At 52.1% G+C, this 21,613-nt stretch overlaps 7 protein-coding genes; 5 read left to right on the forward strand and 2 right to left on the reverse strand.

Annotated features, from left to right (window-relative positions):
• Positions 1-858: 858 nt before the first annotated feature.
• RCC_01298 (uncharacterized protein) lies at positions 859-1,668 on the reverse strand (the record flags this gene model as incomplete). The annotated part of the gene is made up of 1 exon (XM_023766568.1): positions 859-1,668. One exon carries the CDS (start codon positions 1,666-1,668, stop codon positions 859-861), a length of 810 nt encoding a protein of 269 aa, XP_023622336.1.
• Positions 1,669-2,737: 1,069 nt separating this feature from the next.
• Positions 2,738-4,600, forward strand: RCC_01299 (related to capsule associated protein; the record flags this gene model as incomplete). The annotated part of the gene is made up of 1 exon (XM_023766569.1): positions 2,738-4,600. One exon carries the CDS (start codon positions 2,738-2,740, stop codon positions 4,598-4,600), a length of 1,863 nt encoding a protein of 620 aa, XP_023622337.1.
• A 392-nt stretch (positions 4,601-4,992) lies between these two features.
• RCC_01300 (related to arginyl-tRNA synthetase, cytosolic) lies at positions 4,993-7,080 on the forward strand (the record flags this gene model as incomplete). Its single annotated transcript, XM_023766570.1, has 1 exon — positions 4,993-7,080. One exon carries the CDS (start codon positions 4,993-4,995, stop codon positions 7,078-7,080), a length of 2,088 nt encoding a protein of 695 aa, XP_023622338.1.
• A 1,829-nt stretch (positions 7,081-8,909) lies between these two features.
• RCC_01301 (uncharacterized protein) lies at positions 8,910-10,769 on the forward strand (the record flags this gene model as incomplete). Its single annotated transcript, XM_023766571.1, has 1 exon — positions 8,910-10,769. The coding sequence occupies one exon, from the start codon at positions 8,910-8,912 to the stop codon at positions 10,767-10,769; it is 1,860 nt and encodes a 619-aa protein (XP_023622339.1).
• A 989-nt stretch (positions 10,770-11,758) lies between these two features.
• On the reverse strand, positions 11,759-12,976 carry RCC_01302 (uncharacterized protein; the record flags this gene model as incomplete). Its single annotated transcript, XM_023766572.1, has 1 exon — positions 11,759-12,976. The coding sequence occupies one exon, from the start codon at positions 12,974-12,976 to the stop codon at positions 11,759-11,761; it is 1,218 nt and encodes a 405-aa protein (XP_023622340.1).
• A 1,928-nt stretch (positions 12,977-14,904) lies between these two features.
• RCC_01303 (related to GDSL Lipase/Acylhydrolase family protein) lies at positions 14,905-15,819 on the forward strand (the record flags this gene model as incomplete). Its single annotated transcript, XM_023766573.1, has 1 exon — positions 14,905-15,819. The coding sequence occupies one exon, from the start codon at positions 14,905-14,907 to the stop codon at positions 15,817-15,819; it is 915 nt and encodes a 304-aa protein (XP_023622341.1).
• A 1,368-nt stretch (positions 15,820-17,187) lies between these two features.
• Positions 17,188-20,097, forward strand: RCC_01304 (related to beta-1,3 exoglucanase precursor; the record flags this gene model as incomplete). XM_023766574.1 has 8 exons in its annotated part: positions 17,188-17,300; positions 17,349-17,464; positions 17,515-17,878; positions 17,933-18,081; positions 18,206-18,391; positions 18,441-19,576; positions 19,628-19,760; positions 19,814-20,097. The coding sequence occupies 8 exons, from the start codon at positions 17,188-17,190 to the stop codon at positions 20,095-20,097; spliced, it is 2,481 nt and encodes an 826-aa protein (XP_023622342.1).
• Between the last annotated feature and the right edge of the window lie 1,516 nt (positions 20,098-21,613).

The following is a 21,613-nucleotide window of genomic DNA, read 5'->3' on the forward strand; positions in this document are numbered from 1 at the left end:
GTCTTGATGACTTGCCATTGGCTCCTCAAGGCATGCCTGCAAAACCACTTCCGATACTTTTGCTGACGAGGCCGACGCAGAGAGATAGTTTGGTTCAGCAGAAGGGTCGCTATTATCAGAAGGCCTGAAGGGAATAGGCAAAAGGTGAGGTGTTTAGCTTACGAAACGATGAATCAAATGAGCAAATGAATAACGTTTTAATTTCCTCCGTGACGGTGTGTTGTATTGTGTCTCATATGTGTGACGGAATTGTAGAAGGCTGCCGCGACTTACAGTGTGACAGTGAGCATAGAGTCTGGCCGAGAGGACCTGATACTGTGAGCACCCCGCTCGCACACTCGCCGATCGAACGTTTGCAGGGAAGGAAGTCCAGAAGTGTTCGATGTGTTGATAGTGGTGTGAAGTCCTTGTTGTAGGCCTCGACGTGAGACATGCGATTGTGCCATTTTCCACTGTTCGACGGCAGCGCGCGGCACCTTCTATTCGAATGTGTTCCCGTCGTCCGAAAGGGACAAGGCATAAGCTGGATGCCCGATATGGTCAGATGGGCAATACGTAGCGCCAATGTCCGAGTACTCTGGACAGCCTAAGAGCTGGTGAGATTGACGTTGCCGGCTCTCCTTGAAGTAAATTGACGACTGTGCTCTCCAACAGGTAGCTACAAGCACAAAAGCAAGCAGCCTTGAGGATAGTCAAATGTCTGATGGAACAATGTCTCCTTAGTAATACTGTCGTTTTCGCGGCAGAGAGCATAAGAACCTTGAGAGCTGCAAGTAGGGCGGCAATCTTCAGTTTCATCGGGCTCTAGTCCCATCTAAGAGCCTTGTCATTGCCTTCTCATTGCTTACCAACGACCATTCACGACCGCCACGCAAAGCCCTTGAGGTCTGAGCGATGGTCTGCAAAGACGTCTAGGCCGGCTCCAGATTTGGAACCCTTGAAGCCATGTTCTTCCTCGGCGCTGGACACAGCCTCCTCCAACAAGTCGGACGGTATTACGACGATGTCCCGCTTAAACGAGCCCCCAGCACCGCCAGTAATAGCCGGGACTGATCTTCCAGCATTTCCGCTTCCATAGCGCTCAACGCCTTTCGTATGGACGTACTTTGCAAGGCCCTCCTGCACGCTGCCGGGTTCAAGATTACACACGACTTTCGTCGATGCTGGCACCCTCTCCAAGATCTGAGCTGCGAGCTCTGTCACTCGGTACTCAAGCACATCCGGAAAGTCGTGCGGCGTCGAGGWCAGAATCATGCAAAGACGTAGAGTCTTTAGTGAGATCAGGGCAGAGAGTGGGGTGAAGTCGACATCTTCATAAGAGGCCTGGAAGTTGGCCGTTCCGTCGCAGATCAAGCATACATGCTGGAGCCTTTCAAGCGCACGCTGTGGTAATCGCGACTGGTTGATTACGGGCGCGAAAGCGTCATGAACGTCCATAATGAGGGTGACCTCGTTATCGAAATAGAGTAGCTTGCTGGCTTCGTTGTAGATCTGGCGACATGTCGCGAGGAAGAGCGGAGAGATCGCAGGAGAGACGGCGAAGCGCTTGTTATCAGTCCTTGTTAGACACAGCACACCGGGAGATAGGACGGCCTCGCAGATTCTGAGACGAAGCTCTGCAGGCAGATTGAGTAAATGGCATATCGTCGTCGCCTTTTGGGTGGCCATTGTCGCTGTTGCGGAAATGTAGCGTCTCAGTCAATCAAATGATCAGGTGGCAGCAAACATTCCAATCAGATGGATGTCGGAATGATGAAGAGGGGAAGTGATGGTGATTTCGAGAGGTGATGTTGATAGATCGTCTTGTACAACGAAGTACTTGGTTCAACATTGTAGGCAACAGGATTTAGTGCACAGGAGTCTGCCCCACATGATCTACCTACCTTGCCATCAATATTTGATGCCTCAACTGCTTGCCCATGCCCATCCATCAGACGATGTCCGTACTGTACCTTACGTACACCAACGCGGGACGTAGAGCAAGACGCATGAGATGGAGATGAAGAGGAACATCAAACTGCCGATGCCAATTGATCAAGAGAGCGGCATCGCCGTTTGGACGTTGAGCTTGATGTCGTGTGCTTCCATCAATCCCAGCTCGTCACCGACGCACATGGCGAAAGCGAAAGAAACGAAAGTACTTAAGTATGGAACTCCTCCCTTGATGACAGCACGAGCAACGCATAGTTAAGTGTCCTCGCCAGTGTCGCTCCATCAATTCTCCGTCACGCTTGAAAATCATTAACATCAATCTGCTGAAGATTTACGCAGGGCCCAGTGGAATTGAAGGTTGCCGGCTCTGATTGTATTGTTTCGACAACAATGCTCACGAACAGGTAGCTAACTTACCAGCACAAACCGAAGCAGGCTTGCGGAGAGTCTCATATTTCAGCGTTTTGCGTTGTCTTGAGTCTTGTCCGAGTCCAGTCGTCGCCATGTATTGCAGAAAGCACAATAGCAATCCCGGCCAATCTTTCCCCTGCCGCCTCCGTCGTTTCCCCTTCCGAACCATGGGAGACCATGCCAAATTTAGCTTCGGAGTCAAGGACCCTTGTCATCTTCAACTTTCATCAATCTGAGGAGAGCAGAGGAGCTCAACAATGTCACGATCACGATAACGCCTTGTCGGCATCCACTCGCTAACGGACAGCAATCGAGCCATGCCAGATCGCAAACGGACGGCAATTGAAAGTGTTTCACGGACTTGCACTGCCCGTTCCCGATCTCACTGAGTACAATGCTCGTCTCTGGCGTCTCATTCCACAGCCGCCTGGTGCAGCTTGCCTTCGTGGCGGTATGCCTCGTCGGCCTCGCCTGGTTTACCCTCCCCACCAGCTACACTGTCAAGAACGTCCTCCGCGTCTCCAAAGAAGTCACGCCACCGCCGCCGAAGATCACTGTAGCCCCAAGGCCGAAAAAGGATCACCCGATCGATACACTCATACGCAGGGCGGATGAGGAATTTCAGGCTTTGTTGGCAAAGGAAACAAACACTGTCCAGGATGCAGCAGAAGCATATCGCCAGCGACGAGGGCGTCAGCCTCCTCCTGGATTTGATGCATGGTACAAATTCGCCGCGAACAGCTCCGCGCTGATCATCGAGGATTTCTTCGACCGTATCTACGATGATCTCAACCCCTTCTGGGGCATCTCTGCGAAGCAGATGCGTGAGCAGGCGAACGATTTCGAGCACAAGATTTTCGTCAGGAACGGCGTGGCCAATGGAACATCGAACGTCGTTCGACCTTGGATAAATCTATGGGAGGACATGATACGGAGCGTGGCATCGCATCTCCCAGATGTGGACGTACCCATCAACGTCATGGACGAGAGTCGGTTGGTTGTGCCTTGGGAAGAGATTGACGAATACATGACAAAGGAGAGTCGCTCAAGGAAGATTGTGCCTGCGGAACAGCTGAAGACGAGTTTTGGGAACCTCCGGGCTCTGGACTCACACCCCCCCGAGAAGTTTGATCCTCGTTTTGATGGAGCCGGGCCATATTGGCCTTTGGCAGTGGTCGGCTGCCCACCGGAGACACCTGCAAGGAAGTCCTACTTCGAGACGGAGTTTACGCAGCCTCCACCTTTGAGTACCGAACTCCCACTAGGCTCATACAAGGGTTATGTTCAAAACTGGACATATGCACAATCGCCTTGTGACCACCCAGAGTGGCAGGGACTGCATGGCACGTTTGTAGAACCGATCTCGATCTCCAACACCAAGACATTCTTCCCGCTCTTTGGTGGTTCGAAACTGCCAATGAACAACGAGATCCTTCTCCCTGCAGCAATGTACTGGACGGATGATCCGTTCTACTCTGGCGGAGCCGAGCATGGAGGGCCGTGGGAGCAGAAGAAGGACAGCCTAATTTGGCGTGGCTCCGCTAGTGGCGGGCGCAACAAAGCCGAGACATGGACTCGATTTCAACGGCATCGTTTCGTCTCGATGATGAATGCAACTGAGATCAGTGCTGCAGAGGCTGATCCATCGACTCAACCTCGCAACTTTGTTCTCCCTGCGAACGGAACATATGAGCTCGCCGTTCAAGAACCAGAGACGAAGAAGAACGCGTTTAGCGAATGGGTCGCAAGTTGGGCCGACGCGGCGGTTGTGCATCTTTTGTGCTTCCCTGGAACCGGGACAGCACGTTGTCCGTACACCGACCCATACTACACCGTGAAGAAAGAGGTTCCAATGAAGGAGCAATACTCGAACAAGTATCTACCGGACATTGACGGCAACTCTTTCAGTGGCCGCTATCGAGGCTTCCTGGGAAGCACTTCGCTGCCCATCAAAGCGACGATTTACGAGGAGTGGCATGACAGCAGACTGGTGCCCTGGAAGCACTTTGTTCCCATGGATAACACGTTCATTGATATATATGGGATCATGGAGTACTTTGTTGGTAATGCGGCGAYGGGTGTTGTTGGTCATGACAATGAAGCGAAAAGCATTGCACTTGATGGCAAAGCTTGGACTGAGAGAGTGCTGCGGAGGGAGGACATGTCAGTATATGTGTTCAGACTGTTATTGGAGTACGCCAGGCTGTGCGATGATGATCGGGAAAAGATGGGCTGGGCTGATGGTGCAGTCACATAACGCATGTATTATAGAATGTGTAGAACCATACTTTGGCTGTGTATACTGTTTTTAGGCTACATTTTCCGCCTCTACCACACGTTTTGAGCACGGACGAAAAGCGCGACCTCAATTCAGCACCTCTTTTGTTGGACAAACAACGCAGCGATCATCACCACCATCTCGCCAACAAATTTTTGCATCAAACATCAACGCTCGCTCAAGCGGAGTGTATGTTTGGTCTWTCTCGAGCATTCCGGCCTAGCCCTGCGGGACCCATCCGAACATCAAAATTTGCGCCTGCAAAATTCATTGGCATCTTGAGTCACCAGCAAGCAATCAAAGCTCCGGCCACGCCGCCAAACTACAGAGGCATTCGAACATCACCATTGTTTCCTTCAAAAACTCACACCATGGCGGACATCTCTCACATCACCTCACAGCTCAAAGCTGTCGGTATCTCCGAGTTACCACCAATTCCAGGAGTGCCACTATTTCCTCACCACAATCCCGTCGATGTTTACCGTGCTGTCATCATCGAGCAGCTTCAAAAGATCACAGGCGCTGATCTCGCTGTCATCAACAATGCCGTGCAATGGACCGCGGATTTAAAGCATGGAGATTTGTGCCTTCCAGTCCCTGCTCTGAGACTAAAGGGCAAAAAGCCGGATGAGCTCGCCCAGGAGATCGCGGAGAAGTTCGACTCGCCTTTGTTACAAAAACCAATCGCAGACAAGACGTTTGTCCGCTTCTTCTTCGAGCCAGTCTCACTCGCCAAACTGGTGCTGCCGGCAATCCACAAGCAACAGACCCAGTATGGTTTCAACAAATCGCTTGGGCTGGAGGATCCATCAAACCCCAACAGCCGCGCAAAGAAACTTGTCGTGGAGTACTCAAGTCCAAACATCGCAAAGGAGTTCCACACTGGTCATTTGCGGAGTACGATCATCGGCGGGTTCATCATCAAACTGTTCAAGGCAGCGGGTTGGGAAACGGTGTCGATGAACTATCTTGGCGACTGGGGAAAGCAGTATGGTGTTCTCTCCGAGGGGTTTGAAAAGTACGGCAATGAAGAGGAGCTGCTGAAAGACCCCGTCAAGCACTTGAACTACGTCTACGTCAAGATCAACCAAGACAACTCTGTCGAGCAGAAGCCGGCGAAGGTACTGGCCGAAAAGAAGGATGAGTTGGAAAAATTGAAGAATCCACCCAAGCCGAAGAAGCCTGCGAAGGGCAAGGAAGCAGAGGCCTCTCCAGCTGCCAAGTGGACCGACGAGCAGGAGCAGGAGCTCCAAACCGTCACGGCMGAACTCGAGAAGGTGCAGCAGGAGTTGGTCGATAAGCCAAGTATAGATGAGCGTGCACGTCAATTCTTCAAGCGCATGGTCGACGGTGACGAAAAGGCGCTGGAGAACTGGCAGCGTTTCCGGGACCTCTCCATCAAGGCATACATCGACATGTACGCTCGACTGAACATCGAGTTCGACGTATACAGCGGCGAATCCACAGTAAAGGTGGAGGATATGGAGAAGGCTGCCAACGTTCTTGCCGACAAGGGCATCRGTGAGGATAGCAAGGGAGCAGTCATCGTCGATTTGACGAAGCACGGAGCGCCAAAACTCGGCAAGACACTGGTCAAGAAGCGTGATGGTACTTCACTCTACCTCACCCGCGACATTGCGGCCAACTTTGAGCGTTACGAGGAGTACAAGTTCGACCACATGATTTACGTTATTGCATCACAGCAGGACGTACACGTCGAACAGTTCTTCAAGATCTTATCGCTCATGGGTCCACCATACAGCGACATCGTGGCAAAGTGCAAGCACATTAGCTTTGGCATGGTCAAGGATCCCAAGGGTCAGACGATGAGCACACGAAAGGGGACCGTCGTCTCACTCGCCGACAGTCTAGATGCGTCGAAGGACTTCATGCACGATGTGATGAGGAAGAACGCGGACAAGTATGCGCAAGTCGCGGACCCCGAAGGCACCGCAGACACGCTCGCAATCTCGGCCATCATGGTTCAAGACTACAGTGGCAAGATGGTCAACGGATACAACTTCGACATGGAGAAGATGACGAGCTTCGAGGGCGACACCGGTCCATACCTACAATACTCCCACGCCCGTCTGTGCTCGATCAAGCGCAAGGCCGAGGTCTCGGAAGAGGACATGCTCAACGCGGATCTCAGTCTGATTGTTGGGAAGGAGGGCGTCCAGCTCATTCGTTCGCTAGCACAGTGGCCTGATGTCTTCATCAACACGTACAAGACCCAAGAGCCGGTCACCGTCCTCACCTACCTCTTCAAGATGACCCACCTGCTGAGCTCGTGCTACGATGCCACGGACCGCAACAACAAGAACGCCAAGCTGTTTAGCGTCATGTATGCTGAGACGCCGGAGAAGAAGGTAGCGCTGATGGCCATGTACGAAGCCGCGAGGATTGTGCTCAACAATGGAATGCAGTTGTTGGGTCTCTCGCCCGTGCAGAGGATGTAATGGTTAGAGGGAAAGTAATCGGGATGGCGTTCGTTGGTGGGAGGAAGTTTTCCACGATCTCACGAAGAGATCTTGCAATGGGAGGAGTGCTGGCGCGCTTCAGTAACATAGCTCCAGTGGGGAAAGGTTGACGCTTACAGGTGTCGAAACCGGATGCGCAAGGCTACGGCCGCTGATGTCTGCAGACTAAACAAGCGATATCTTGCGTCCGAGATGTTTTCTCCTCGCGAGCAACTACGGAAATGTTTGCTTCCTAACCATCGAGATTTTACGCTTGCCATATGCTTCCAAGTCGTTGCACCACATGTGAGCTTGACAACTCGCCACAAGAGTCGGTATGTGCATACCGTGTACGACGTCGGGTGTATACGTGCTCCGTTTTCGACACTTACCACTTTCCGTGATATGTCATGAGGAGGCTTCGTTGCTATTACTAGCATTCATTCAATGATGAGAGATCGGCTTTATCTTCCGTCGAAGCGAAGGCGTTGACCAGCAAACAAGTATTGCATGCTACCTAACCATGAACATTCCAAGCTCGCCAGCGCTGCACCTTCGAGCTGTAATGCCCCAAACTAGATTGCCACCGCGGAATCAAGTGATACATGTGAACGTGTTACGCTATCAACCTAGTGGTTGAGAAATGCAAAAGACGGGTCGGGCCAATGAATACGCACGTGGAAGGTGGATGCATCCAGCAGGACAGAAGGCGGTGAGCGTGCGTGTTATAGGGATGCCGACAGGGAAGTATTTCTGAGAATAAGTCAAGTAATTCGCTGTACTGCGCGCGCAAGCAACTTCGACTTCCAAGGATCCGTTCTGGTCACGCTCGCAATTGTCTCGGGGCGTAATGATTGCTTCGACGACACAATCGTTCRTTGTTCGCATTGGCGACTCTGCGGTTGAATAGTCCGACAATCAACCACCCGATTGTTTGTGRTGCACTGAGAGCTGGGTTGAGGAAGATGAATGAGGTGCAAAGGAGGTACCTCGAGACTTTTGACGCGCATCCGAGGAGGGGGAGCACACTGCTTCCTGTCGACAACATCGTCGCACTTGGTACCGCGCTCATCGCAGATGGTATGCCAGCAAACACAGGACAGCATTCAGGATCAACCCAGCTCTTGCATCTGATGTTTCATGTAAGAAGAAGAGGAATGGCGACGGTCGTGTTGAAGGCAGCAGACTGCTAATAGGACAGACGCACGCAACCCTCCGGTCATGCATGTTGCGGAGGTCTAAGGAAGGTAGCTATCTAGCCGACAGGTTGCGGACGCTTCCCTCCTGCAGCCTCCCTCCGCTTGCCCTCTTCAAGCGTCGATGACCGAGCGAGCAAGCCGGCCGAACATTTTCTTTCCTGCGACCCCCAGTCGTTTGGGCTGCCCTGTGGAACTAAGTTGTCGTCTTAGCCGGATCGTTGGGCACCATTGCCCACCACTTGCAAACCAGTCTGCCGGCGCCAACCCGCAGACGACACAATTCAAGAAGCGAACAGCTGCACCTGCAAAGCCCTTGGATGCAACGGAGCTGGTTCTCTTGCTCGCTTTCTACTGCACCCTGCCTGCACAAGCGGACCGGTGAGGCATCTCGCCTTAGTCTGCCGCGCAAACAGAGTCATCCTTTCACGATCTACGGCTTCTTTCTACAATGACTCTATGCTACCCGAGACACCTCTCACAAAATGAAACAAGGACCACGAGAAGCAAACCCACAACAAGTGAGACAAACTTGCCGGTAGTACACTTGACCTTTCCAGCCGTGGATCGTCGCAATTCACTGCCGACCTCAMCGCTGTCGTCAACCTAGCGCAGCACGCCAGGCAAAAAAGTATGCCTGAATCCATGAAGCAAGCCAAGGCAGAAGTCGCAACAGTCGAGGATTACGATAGCGACGAAAGCCATGTCGTTGCCGGCACCGCGCGACTCGCGTCGAATGTCGGTGTCAGCCAGCCTTCCTCCAGGCGCGCGCATCCGAGAACATCGCACCGCGATACTCACTCGGATACAAAGACCAGTTCGAAGGCGGTCCAAAGTCCTGCAGTAGTCTCGAGTACAAAATCCAGCCGGAAGATTGTCGCAACCACCGCGCCAACGAGCTYAAGTCAGCCATCTGCCAAGTCCAAGTCCTCGAAGCCGGTTATTCACCGGGGCGACAACGGGAGGACTTCAGATCAGCCGGTCACAAAGCACACTTCTTGCACCGATCCGTATTGTCGTGATCCTGATTGCGACAAGGCTCGCAAGCGGGAGAGAAGGAAGACCACTGTTGACCAGCATGCGCCACCGCAACAGACTTCTCAGGCTCAGCAGTACCCAGTGCTCCATCAGTATCCTCATTACAGTTACGCAAATCCACARGGTTCCACAAACATGCCTCCTCCGATGCAACCGCATGCAGGCTCCGTGTCTCGCCAACGTCCGGTGAGCTTGTACGGGTACGGTATGCCTTCGGCCCCGATGCCCATCCCGCAACAGCAACCTACATCACATTACGAGGGATACTCACATCCTCCAATGTATGCACACCATACTCCAACTGCTAACATGGGTGCTCCTTACCGACCCGCATCCCCTGCTCTACCATCCCCAACATCTCCGGCATACTCTGGCTATCCACCACAGTCTCCCATCCCAGGGCCATACTCGGCGCGGCAGCTCAACATAGCAGTACCGACTCTAGGACCTCCCCAACATGGGTCACTCTCAAGTGCTCGTCAACCTGCTTCCGCCCGGAGGAGCGAGGACCGTCGTTATCATGACCAGCGCGAACAGTACTCCTCGGAATCAGAGTACACCTCGGAGTCAGAATACACATCCTCCGAAGATGATCGACGTCTWCAGCGCCGACACTCCCATCGTCGCCACGAATCGGAGAAAGCTGTCGTCGTCGTGCCGCATCCCTCTCGACCAAGCGTGAAGAAGTATTACACAGAACAACAAACCCTTCCCACTCGCAGTCGTCGTGAACTTCGACCTCAACAGCCCCTACAGCGATCCGGTCGCTCGGATGGTGATGTGTACTATTCGGACGTCGGCGACTCCGACCGCACGGCTCGCGCTGTTGTTGCTCGTCCATCATATACGTCGACCAGCAGCCGCAGACCCTCAATCGCCACAACCTCTTCATCCGGAAGGACAAGAGCTACGACCATGTCTTCCAGCAACACCGACTACTCCTCCCAACCACGAATGATTGTCGAAGGAAAACATGGTCGACGGTCAACATACCTCCCAAAAGAGACTAGAGCTGAGCTCCGTGCTCAGCAAAAATTGCGAGATGAAGAAGAGGAACGACACCGCTTGCGTGAGAGCGTTGACGCCTACCAGAGAGGCATGCAGGGAAACATCGATCCCTACGAACTTACGGCCGAGAATATGCGCAAGAAAGATGACAACCGACGACGCAGTGCGTCCTACATTTCAAATTCGAGAAGTCACAGATCCTCGGCTTCGCAAGCTGCAGGCGGAATCCAGATCCGGGCTGGTGGTACTGTCGTCCACCTTTCCGGCGACACCCAAGTCGCAATACACACGGGAGAGAATGGAGAGCCGACGAGCTTTGTCATTGGCGGTGGTGKAGATSKMGGTGGWMGYCGWAKYWYKARRARWRRAAGAGGGAGGAGCGATGTACGGAGAAGCGCGATCCAGGAGGAGAATAGCTATGATGATGGATATGAGGTTGCGAGGTAATGAATTCTGCTACTCTTTACGACGACGACTACCACGACAACGACGACGATATCTTTTACTTGGGGATTCCTTAGCGTTGCAGCGAGCGAGCGAGCGAGCAAGCAAACAAACGATCTCTTTCGTTGCAATCCTTGGTGCGACGCTTTCCAGCCTGGAACCTCCACCACAACGACACACGACGCGAACATTATCAGCACACAGAATGGGTGGCGCTCAAAATTCTTGAGGAAGAAAAAGTCTTTTGAGAACACATTACGAACGATGATGATGAAGAACGAAGAAAGACGAGCGAGATACCCAAGACTGTTTTGTTTTTCYGATGATGGTTTTTTACTCTACCCACTCAAGATCTTTTTCAATTTGCTTGATACCCGGATGATTAATTACTTTGGCCCTGTTCTATGAAACCAAAGGGGAGTCTTTTCTCGGCGACCGAGGGGGGAGAAATCTCGCGATAATGAAATGGCAGAGTTTTACGATCAGAGATGGAATGGAATTCACGATTGAGATATGTACGAACAGCATATTTTACTCATGAGGCCGCGAGGTACGAATATGACTGAATGGATTGGATTGTTTTCCATTTGCATTTGCAGACTGTGCTGTGCTTCTAATGCCTTGTCTTGTTCATTATTCCTTCAGTCGTCTTGCTAGCCTGCCAGCTGCATCACATCATCGTCCTTCGGCACTTTTTTCGGGCTAAAAGAACGGCAACGCGCGACMCATCCATTCCAGCCCAAACATCCCGCTGGTTCGTTCGTCCATCTGACCTTTGACGCCCAACTCCGATTTCTCCCCCGATATCATTGCTCTGCCCCACAATACCATCGTCCCAAGAACCATTTCGCTCGCTCGCTAGAACAGATTTCAATCTCAATTTCCCTAGCCGCGCGGGTTGCGCGCGTGCATGGACACATCTACATGATTCAAACCGGGAGGAGTGACGTGGCACAGCGTCCACCTGTATGATCACCACATCCTTCGCTCACTCACTCCAGATCACTGTCGGCGTTGCCTCTTCGATAACCGCCCGATCGCGTGGTGGGAGCACTCTGCTTCTTGCGTGGCGAACTCTGCCTCGGTCTGTTTTCGCCTTTGGGCCTGTAAGAATCGTAGTAGCTCGCAGTGCGCTGAGAAGGAGCAGTGGATTCGGTGTATGCGGTGCTGAGGATCTCGCTTTCTGGGCCGTTCTGGTAAGAGAAGTCGCGCTTCTTGGGTGAGGCGCTGCGGGAAGCTTCCCGGCGCTCGCGCTGCTTTGATGGGGATGGCTTGGTTGGAACGGCGCTCTTCTTGACTGGTGGTCCTCTAGTCGCGGTGGACTCGTGGGCGAKAGCAGCAGCGGCCGCCYCGGCCTCCCGGCGCCAGCGACGTTCCATGCGGGCGGCTTCCTCACGGGCTTTACGTTCGGCGCGTTCTTGCTCTCTCTGTCGATCGGTCTTCTTGGGTAGAATGGGTTGGTCGGAAGTGGTGGAGAGGACAGTTTCGGTCATCAAGTCCGAGCGCTCAGAGTTGGTGTAGTCGTAGTGCGAAGAGTCGGCGACACGGTTGAGACCTCCCACTCTTGCAGGCTTCTCCTTCTTGTACTGGCGCACATCGCGGTCACGATAGCGCTTTGAGTGCCCGTGGCCCTGCTCCAAGTCGGTATTGTCCGGCTGTAGTTCCGTCATCTCGTCGCTGACAGTCTCTGTGGCGAAGGACTCGGTCATGTAATCGTCGCTGTACATCACACTGTGTGTTCCTGCCCATCCACGCTTTGCCAGAATACCCTTTCTGCCCTTCTCGTCGCGTCCCACGACACTCTTCGCAGCGTTCTTCTGCCATGCATAGTGCTGGCTACCAACGATGGTACCGCCGCCTAGCTTCGTGCTCTTGGTGGCATTACTGWGAGTCTTGCCGTCAGGTCCTTTGCGGCGTAGGACGGTTGATTTGTAGTCGTCCCAGTCGCCTTCTTCAAAGTGGAAGCCACCGTTCTTGGCCCAGAAGAAGAACCAGAGACTGACGCCCACGRGTGCTACACCCAGGATGGCAAACAGGGCAAAGAAGCCGGCATTGTTGATCTTCTCCGGTGGTGTTGATCCGATGCCATGTCGCGAGGTAGCCTTGACGTCGTCGGCGCGGGCGATCAGCTGATGAAGAGGATGTGCTGAGCGGGCGTCGAGCTCGAGGGATGATGTGTAGATGTCAGCGATGGGCAGTGGTGGTGCCATCCTGTCGTGGTGAAGCTGCAGGCCGGAGCCTCAGCAAATGGTTGATGTCGTGTGTTCAGTCGGTGGGGGAATCGTTGCTGGCGGTCGGTCGGATCGTGCAGCTACAGCGTATATCTTCAGTACTTGGATGTGGTTGAGATAGCGATTGATGGGGAAGTAGATGACTTTCCTTCAAGAGCCGGCAGAGTGGAATTCGTGATTATCCTGCGGCTTTTTGGGATGGCTGGTCACTCGCAAAGCTCCCGCCTCCACACTCCAGCCTCCAGAATTTGTTGTTTACGATGACGCGCCGTTGCTACCCAGCAACCTGGAACACGTGAACAGGGTCCATCCCGAAACACCACACTTGCAACCATTTTATCGATGGATCCCATGCACTCGTTTGTGTGAGCTTTTGTCTCGACAACTACAACGCGTCCACTCCTGCCTCATCATTGCCGTGATTTTACGGCTTTGCGAATGTCGGACCAATTCTGGACGAGCGATCTTGGCCGTACGCTCTCTCCGCGGGGTGACCGCCGATGACACCTTGGATTGTCTGCTCACGGGCGCTGTTGCTTTTCGAATGGCGGAGAGCTGCGGAATGAAACCTCTTTTTTCGAATGGTACTGGAGAACGACGTTGAGATTGACAAATCACGAACACGTCGTTCAAAGGATGAACATGAAGGCATCAAACGGACCGCATAGCTACACTGTTCATGCATGCTACTGCATGGTATGCAAGGGCGTGTTCATCAAAAGCCTGTGCTACGTCGAACATTTTGCTTCACAAGTCTTTTCAATGAACTACTTCCTTTACAAGATGGTTTTCGGAACCTCTCTACGACGAGATTTACCTAGCATTGCAAGACCGGATCGTACATCAAACCTGGTGCAAAACAGTGTACGGGAAAGGCTTGTGATTCTATTTCATGGCCAATGCGAGAAAGGAGCTGCTAATCCAAGGCGTACTGATTGGAACACGCTCGAAACTAACCTTCGCTTTCCTTGTCATTCCTGATCAAGTACAGCATCTCGGCAAGAGCGCGTAGCTTCGTTCTCCAACTCAGCCCATGACAATCCTGCTCAAGTTCGTATTGATGTCGTCAATGTCCCACCGTTCAGCACGATTGCCTGCTTGACCCGCGGGATCCCGATTAGTGGCCACGGCCTCGAACCACTTCTGGAGGTCTCCCTGCTCCCGACTTGTTCTCCGGGCCCGATACGCTACCAGTAGCTTGTTCCAACCCGGGTCGCATCGAGCATCTTCCAGCGATGTAATGTCCACGACCTGAAATTTTGGAAACTAGCTCTCTCGGGTTGAGCGCTGATATTCCCCGAGCGCAGACGTACCATCGACACATTGGATCGTCTCTCCCGCAGGCTCCCTGCCTACAACCTCAAATGCGTGGCTTCAACAGTCCCCATATTCGTACAGATAACTCATCTTTAAGCCATCGAAGCTTCCTGCCTCAAGCATCTCCCAGATCCTCGCGCGACAACTCTTCTTTTGTGTTGTTCTGGGATGCCGACTCAGGCCCATGCATGCGATCGACCGGCGCCCTGATCCCATCTCTGTCATCCATAAAGTGAAAAACAAACTCGATCTGTGCGTTCGGATTTCCCAATACTCACATGGTTGGAACTGCGAGGGATATCGCTTTCTGAGCTGGGCGATGAAGCCAGTTAGTCCTGGTCCGCCGTTTACATGGAATCGCCATATCGCCTGCCGTATGCTTAGAGGTCATCCGGTCAATTTCGACTACCCGAATGCAAGTAAAAAGCCATTCAGATGCTTCACGAATCCGTTTCGATTGCGTTCAAGGCGGCATTCGGCTCGCATCTTCCTCCTTGAACTAAGCTCGAGCAACTAAACAAATCCAGCAAGTCCACCATATCACTTGTAGCCTATTTCCATGAGATGTAAAAGTGTCAGACTTGAGTGAAATGTTCATTATTATTGTTCGGTATGCGAATGGCAGAGAGAAGCGTGAGGTCTGGTTCGAATACCGGCAAATCTGCGGCTGTGAAAAGCCATCCAATCTCCGCTTCGATCTCGACGATAACAACAATGCAACAACAAGAACGGCTCATACCATGGATCAATTTCTTCTCTTTGGAGACAGCATCACGCAGCAGTCTAGTCTCACGTTCAGCGCTGCCTTGAGCGATGCCTACATACGCCGTTTGGATGTCATAAACCGTGGCCTGTCCGGCTACAACACACGCCAGGCCTTGCGCATACTCCCACACGCAGTACCTCCACCGCAAGTTGCAAAGATTCGCTTCATGACCGTATTCTTTGGCGCGAACGATGCTAGACTTCCACACACTCCAGGCGGCCCACAGCAGCACGTTCCTTTATCCGAATACAGGGAAAACCTCAAGGCCATCATCACTCATCCTCGCATTCTCGAACATGACGGTGCAAGATTAATTCTCATCACACCACCACCAGTCGATGAGAGGATGTGCCTCGAAAGCTCCAAGGCTGAAGATCCCGACTTTCCTGATGTATTCACTCGTCCAGCAGCCACCACAGCTCAATACGCCAGCGTTGTGAGACAGCTTGGTCAAGAGTACAACCTTCCCGTGGTCGACATTTGGAGTACTCTGATTCTTCGAGCGGGCGGCATGACCGGCGGAGTTGGACTGCCAATTGGATCTTCCGAGCTTGCGCCCAACCCGACATTCCAGAGCTTTTTCCGAGATGGACTGCATTTGTCTTCCTTGGGCTATGAGGTGCTTTACGAGGAGCTGATGTCAGTGATTGAAAATATCTGGCCTGAGCAGATGCCAAGTAACCTCCCGTTTGTTCTTCCTGGTTGGCAAGACCAAGAGGCATGGTTGCCGTACCGGTAATTACGCTCCTGGTTCACCCGACAACGATAATAGAACGGCCGACTTGGCGATTCGTACGTTGAGCTGTTCCAAGACTGGCACCCAAGAGATGCCTATATATGGTCATCGATCTGTTAATTGTGGCCATGGGCGATGGTCTTCGCCAAATCATGGGTGGGCGTCTTCCCCTCAACCGACAATAGAAGAGATGCCTCTTTTGTCACACCAGCAAACATGCCCTTGTTGTGCTGGCCCTACTCCAATCGAAGTACATTGCCGTAGCCCATTCCAAGTGTACAGCAGACTCGCAGACTATATCCTTACTGTCAACATGGAGTGGAGTAATGCAGTCTGCGGAGGTACGGGCGTAAATCTCAAAGCGTGGCAATGTTGCACTCGCAGAGAGATGCTTCTGCGACACTTTGCGGTCTACCATATCCAACGAACATTGCAAGTACTCGACTTGACATGCAGAACTTGCTCGCTTGACCGCTAAGTTTGAGCGAGACTCATCTCACCGACACTGAGCTTTTGCGAGACATGTGTCCTGCCTGCTACGCGGCTCCAAGTTCCCCGAGCTCTGAGCATAGCGTGACACATCTCAAGATGAATCTTGCTACGCGCTCTGGGCTTGTCGCGACCCACAAGAGATCAGGAGGTTCGCTCTCATGTTCGCGCAAGTTGAAAGCGCTACTGTACGTGCTCGAATGACCTTTGTGTGTATGCATTCTGATTCGCCAGGAATGGATCAGACTAAGCATTTGGAGGTCAAATGGCCGGGGAGACTTGCCGATCAGTGAAGTGAAAGACAACCCACAGTCTGCCACCTACAAACTTTTGAATTCACTACACCACATGCTTTCGCGCGTGGACTGCACGACGTGGCACGAGATCACCACGAGGCTGAAGTAAATAGAGCAGATGATATACAAGATGCGACAGGGATGGCCAAGCTGACTTTTGCTAGTCGAACTCAGCTCATCCCCGCTCTGAGCCAAGGGACACGGGAGCCTTGCTAGACTTTCTGAACCACCCCTAGTGGCGCGTGTACAATCTCCGCCAAATGCATCCACCTCATACGCCTCCACCAATCCTCGAGGTGCCGTCTGCAAAAGACACACCTTCTGATCTTCTTCGGCTTGTCGCTTTCTGCGGTAGAGGACAACGCTAGTATTGATCTGCAGTCTGGATGACTTCTTGGGAGGGAACATCCGACCAACTGGTCCGGCCGTTGTTGCCAGGATCCAAAATTTCCTATAATACAATAGGGGATCTCAACAGCATCGCATTCCACTCCGCAAGCTGCGAGACAGACTTTGTAAGTCAAGAGCTGCGTTCGCGCCTTCAAACGTTCCTTCACATACCCTCCTTCAAAGTTCAACGTTCAACATGCGTCTCCAATCCACTCTTCTCTTCTTCGCTGCAGGCAGCACGCTTGGGCAGATCTTCGTACCCAGGGTGGTTTCCGAGCTTGCCCAATATGCGCTGAAAATATTTGATGAGTGAGCAATATCGGTGGGCTGATATCGAATGGAACTGACATCCTATAGATATGTCGACCATCCAGTGCGGATTGGGCGAAACAGCACTCTGGGTATACAAGTAAGCGTAGAAGTCAACGTAGCCGCAACTTGTACCAGCTCATACTGGTTGGAAAACATTGCCCGTACGTAAGGCTCCTTCAATCGAATCGATCACAATACTCATGATAGCTAGACCAGGGAAAGGCGGCCTTCAACTCCAACCCATCGGGCTACCAAGTCTACCGCAATGTGAAAGACTTCGGAGCGAAGGGTGACGGTGTGAATGATGACACGGCTGCCATTAACGCAGCTATCTCCTCAGGAAATCGATGTGGAATTGGGGAAACCTGTGGCTCTTCGACGACAACTCCCGCGGTGGTCTACTTCCCAGCTGGTACTTACATGATCAGCTCGAGCATTGTCGATCTCTACTATACCCAAATTATCGGAAATCCCAATTGCATGCCTACCATCCGTGCCTTTCCATACTACTCGGGTAGCTTTCTCGGCATGATCGATGCCAATCCGTACTCGAACCGCGGAAATCTTGCCTATGGGTACGCATGGCTCTTGGAGATGCGGGCTTTAAAACTGCTGACAGGTTGAACCAGGGCTACGAACGTGTTCTGGAGAGAGATCAAGAATTTAATCATCGATATGACCCTTGTTCCAGCTTCCACTCCCATTACCGGCATTCACTGGCCTACCGCACAGGCTACGAATCTGCAGAACATCATTTTCCAGATGAGCAGWGTCAGGGGTAAGCATGCTTCCCTTGGTTCAAGAGCAATGAAAGAACGCACAGATATACAAATTGCCTTAGCCATCCTCATCGCCTCTTCATCCCAACAAATAGGGATCGGAGCTGACCATGATGTTCACAGGCACGCAGCATCAGGGCATCTTCATCGAGTCCGGAAGCGGAGGCTTCGTCTCTGACCTCACGTTCAATGGTGGTCTGTACGGTGGCAATTGGGGCAATCAGCAGTTCACGATGAGGAACCTGCACTTCAACAACGTTGTTACAGCCATCAACCAGATCTGGGATTGGGGCTGGACCTATCAAAACAGTACGTTCAGCAAACCCCTGGACTCAACATGCACTAATAGTATGAAAAGTCAACATCAACAATTGCACTGTCGGTCTGAACATGTCATCTGGTGGTCGTAGTAACATCGCGGTCGGATCTGTCACCCTCCTTGACTCTACTATCAGCAACACCCAAACAGGAATCATCACAGCACACGATGCAAACTCTCAGCCAGGAGCAGGAGGTAGCCTCATTATCGAGAACCTCAAGTTAAACAATGTCCCTGTAGCGATACGCGGTCCAGACGGTCCGAGACTCTCTGGCGTGTCCAGTATTGCAGGCTGGTCTGAGGGACACTCCTACACACCGAATGGACCGAATAATGTCCAGGGCCAGATGACTCCGGTTACCCGTCCCTCTAGCTTGCTCCAGGCTGATGGGAAATACCACCAGCGTAGCAAGCCATCTTATGCCAATCTCCCAGTGTCATCTTTCCTCAGTGCCCGAACTGCTGGCGCTACTGGTGATGGCCGCACGGACGATACGACTGCCTTGCAAAATGCGATTAACAACGCAAAGTCGCAGAACAAGATACTTTATCTTGATCATGGAAATTACCGCGTGACCCGAAGCATCTATATTCCTGGTGGAGCCAAGATTGTCGGCGAGGCCTACTCTGTCATCATGTCTGCTGGAAGCTTTTTCAACGACATGAGCAATCCTCAACCCGTTGTAAAAATCGGAAACTCCGGCGAGACTGGCAGCGTTGAGCTTTCCGAGTTTATCATCAGTACCCAAGGCCAGCAGAAAGGTGCCACGTTGATTGAATACAATCTTGCCTCTCCGGCAGGCTCCCCGAGTGGGCTGTGGGATGTGCATACTCGTATTGGTGGCTTTGCTGGCTCTGACCTTCAGCTCGGCCAATGTGCGAAGACACCTGGAACAACCATCACTTCTGCGAACCTCGTGCAGAACTGCATCTCCGGCTTTCTACACATGCACATCACCAAGCCAGCTACCGGCCTCTACTTGGAAAATGTCTGGCTTTGGACTGCCGACCACGATATTGAGGCTGCTAGCCTTGGCCAGATCACTATCTACACTGGTCGTGGTCTCTTGGACRAAAGTACCAATGGGCCTGTGTGGCTTGTCGGAACAGGCGTGGAACATAATCAGCGTTATGAATACCAGTTCCTCAACACCAAGAATGTTTGGGCTGGTCAGGTAAGCAAAGGCAATCATCGAGACATCCTGCGAATTCACTGACAATTGTAGATCCAAACTGAAACAGCATACTACCAACCGAACCCCAACGCAAAGATTCCCTTTCCTGTCAACGAAGCATATGGCGATCCTACATACCCCGGCCCGGATACTATCACCGATCAAGGGGCAGTGGTCCCAGCAGGTACGTCTTCTTCACACTCATCCGTAATCATCATCTCCTAACAATAGCAACAGTAAATGGATGGGGTGTAAGAATCGTCAACTCTCAAGCCATCGCAATCTACGGCGCCGGATTATACTCTTTCTTCAACAACTACTCCACAAGCTGCAGTGACCAAGGCAATGGCTCAGTCTGCCAGCACAGAATTGCAACTGTTCTGAACTCCAATGCCATCACCATCTACAATTTGAATACCGTTGGGACGAGATTCCAAATATCTGTGGATGGTAAAGATGTCGCGCGGTACGCTTCGAATCCTAATGGGTTTGTGCAGACTATTGCGCTGTTTAAGAAGTAGGAGGGAGGGCTTATGCTGGGATGGAATGAGTCTTAGTGGCGGCTGCGATTTGCGTTTGTGTACATAGTTTCAAGATGCGTGACGAATGAAGGAATTTTCTTGATTCGCCTTTACCTTTGCACCTGTCAATTATTTTCCTTGCTGCCTGAGTGCCGGTAAGATTGAAGGGTGCTGGTACTGTCTCTGCTTATAGTGAATCGACGAAATGCTCGCAAATAGGTAGCTGTAGAGCGGAGAGAAGCAGCTTTGTACCGAAATTCAAGTATCCTACCCAGTAACACCTTCCTCACCGGTTCTTGCCTGCAAATGCTCACTTCAAGGCTTCTCGTGTGGCGGACCCCAAACCCGGGAAGCGATATACCACATACTGGATAAACGTCTGGCGAAATACAGATCTAGCGACACTAAGATCTCGTCTAGAGACCTATGGGCATTAGATTTCTGTGGATATCCTCTAACATCCAAGCAATCATCAGCAACTACCTTGATATCTTGGAGCAGAGCTAAAAGCATGCCACAACCCTGGAAGGTGAGGATTAGGGTTGGGGTAGTGAGCAGTTTCTTGCCAGAAAAGCCGCAGAAATTTAGGTCGATGTTGGCGGAGTACCATTTGAATACAGCAGGTGTTCAATGAGTGGCTTGAGATGTATACGGCGGTTTGTCGTTGATCACTCCTCTTCACCCGGAGTGAAATTTTATTCACTTACCTGCGCGGAACTTACCATTCTGGGAACGAGCCCCCGCTAACATGCCGACTGCCGGAGGTAGCGGTCGGCCGAAAGTTGCGATTTCCTTCCTTGACTGTTTCCTTCCTTGACTGTTTCCTTCCTTGACTGTTTCCTTCCTTGACTGTTTCCTTCCTTGACTGTTTCCTTCCTTGACTNCTGTTTCCTTCCTTGACTGTTTCCTTCCTTGACTGTTTCCTTCCTTGACTGTTTCCTTCCTTGACTGTTTCCTTCCTTGACTGTTTCCTTCCTTGTGCTGGCTTCCAGTAACATTACTTTAGCATCAACGACAACTTCTCTTCAACATAAACCTCATCTTCACCAACCGTCACCAACGAGGATGCTACCACTTGCATTTGCGGGTGGCGCGCTCAACTGTGCCGCCCAATACTAACATGTGCATCAGGGACACGCTCATGATTGCAGACCACCGCGGCACGATCACTCCCCGTGTGAGCGAAGTCACCGTGAGTGTCATCTCAATATCTCAGTCGTTACCATCGAGTGAGGTGTACTGACTACACCCTCACAGCGCCGACTGAAGCTTCAGTCGTTAAAAACAAATAAGCCCAAAAAAAACACAAAAAAACCCTGCCCCCGATTCATTCCAGCCTCGCCTTGCCTGCTGGAAGAACGCAACTGCACCGCGCGACACCTCTCCCTTGAGGGGAAGCGCATAAATTTCTGACAACGAGATCAATACCGCCGCGACTGTATGTTGTCATTTCCGCTTTGCAAACTCGACCTGACTGACACACTTCCCAAGCTCATCCCCACCGACAAGGATGCAA

Source organism: Ramularia collo-cygni (assembly GCF_900074925.1).
Source record: "Ramularia collo-cygni strain URUG2 genome assembly, contig: RCC_scaffold01, whole genome shotgun sequence".
Lineage (NCBI taxonomy): Eukaryota > Fungi > Ascomycota > Dothideomycetes > Mycosphaerellales > Mycosphaerellaceae > Ramularia > Ramularia collo-cygni.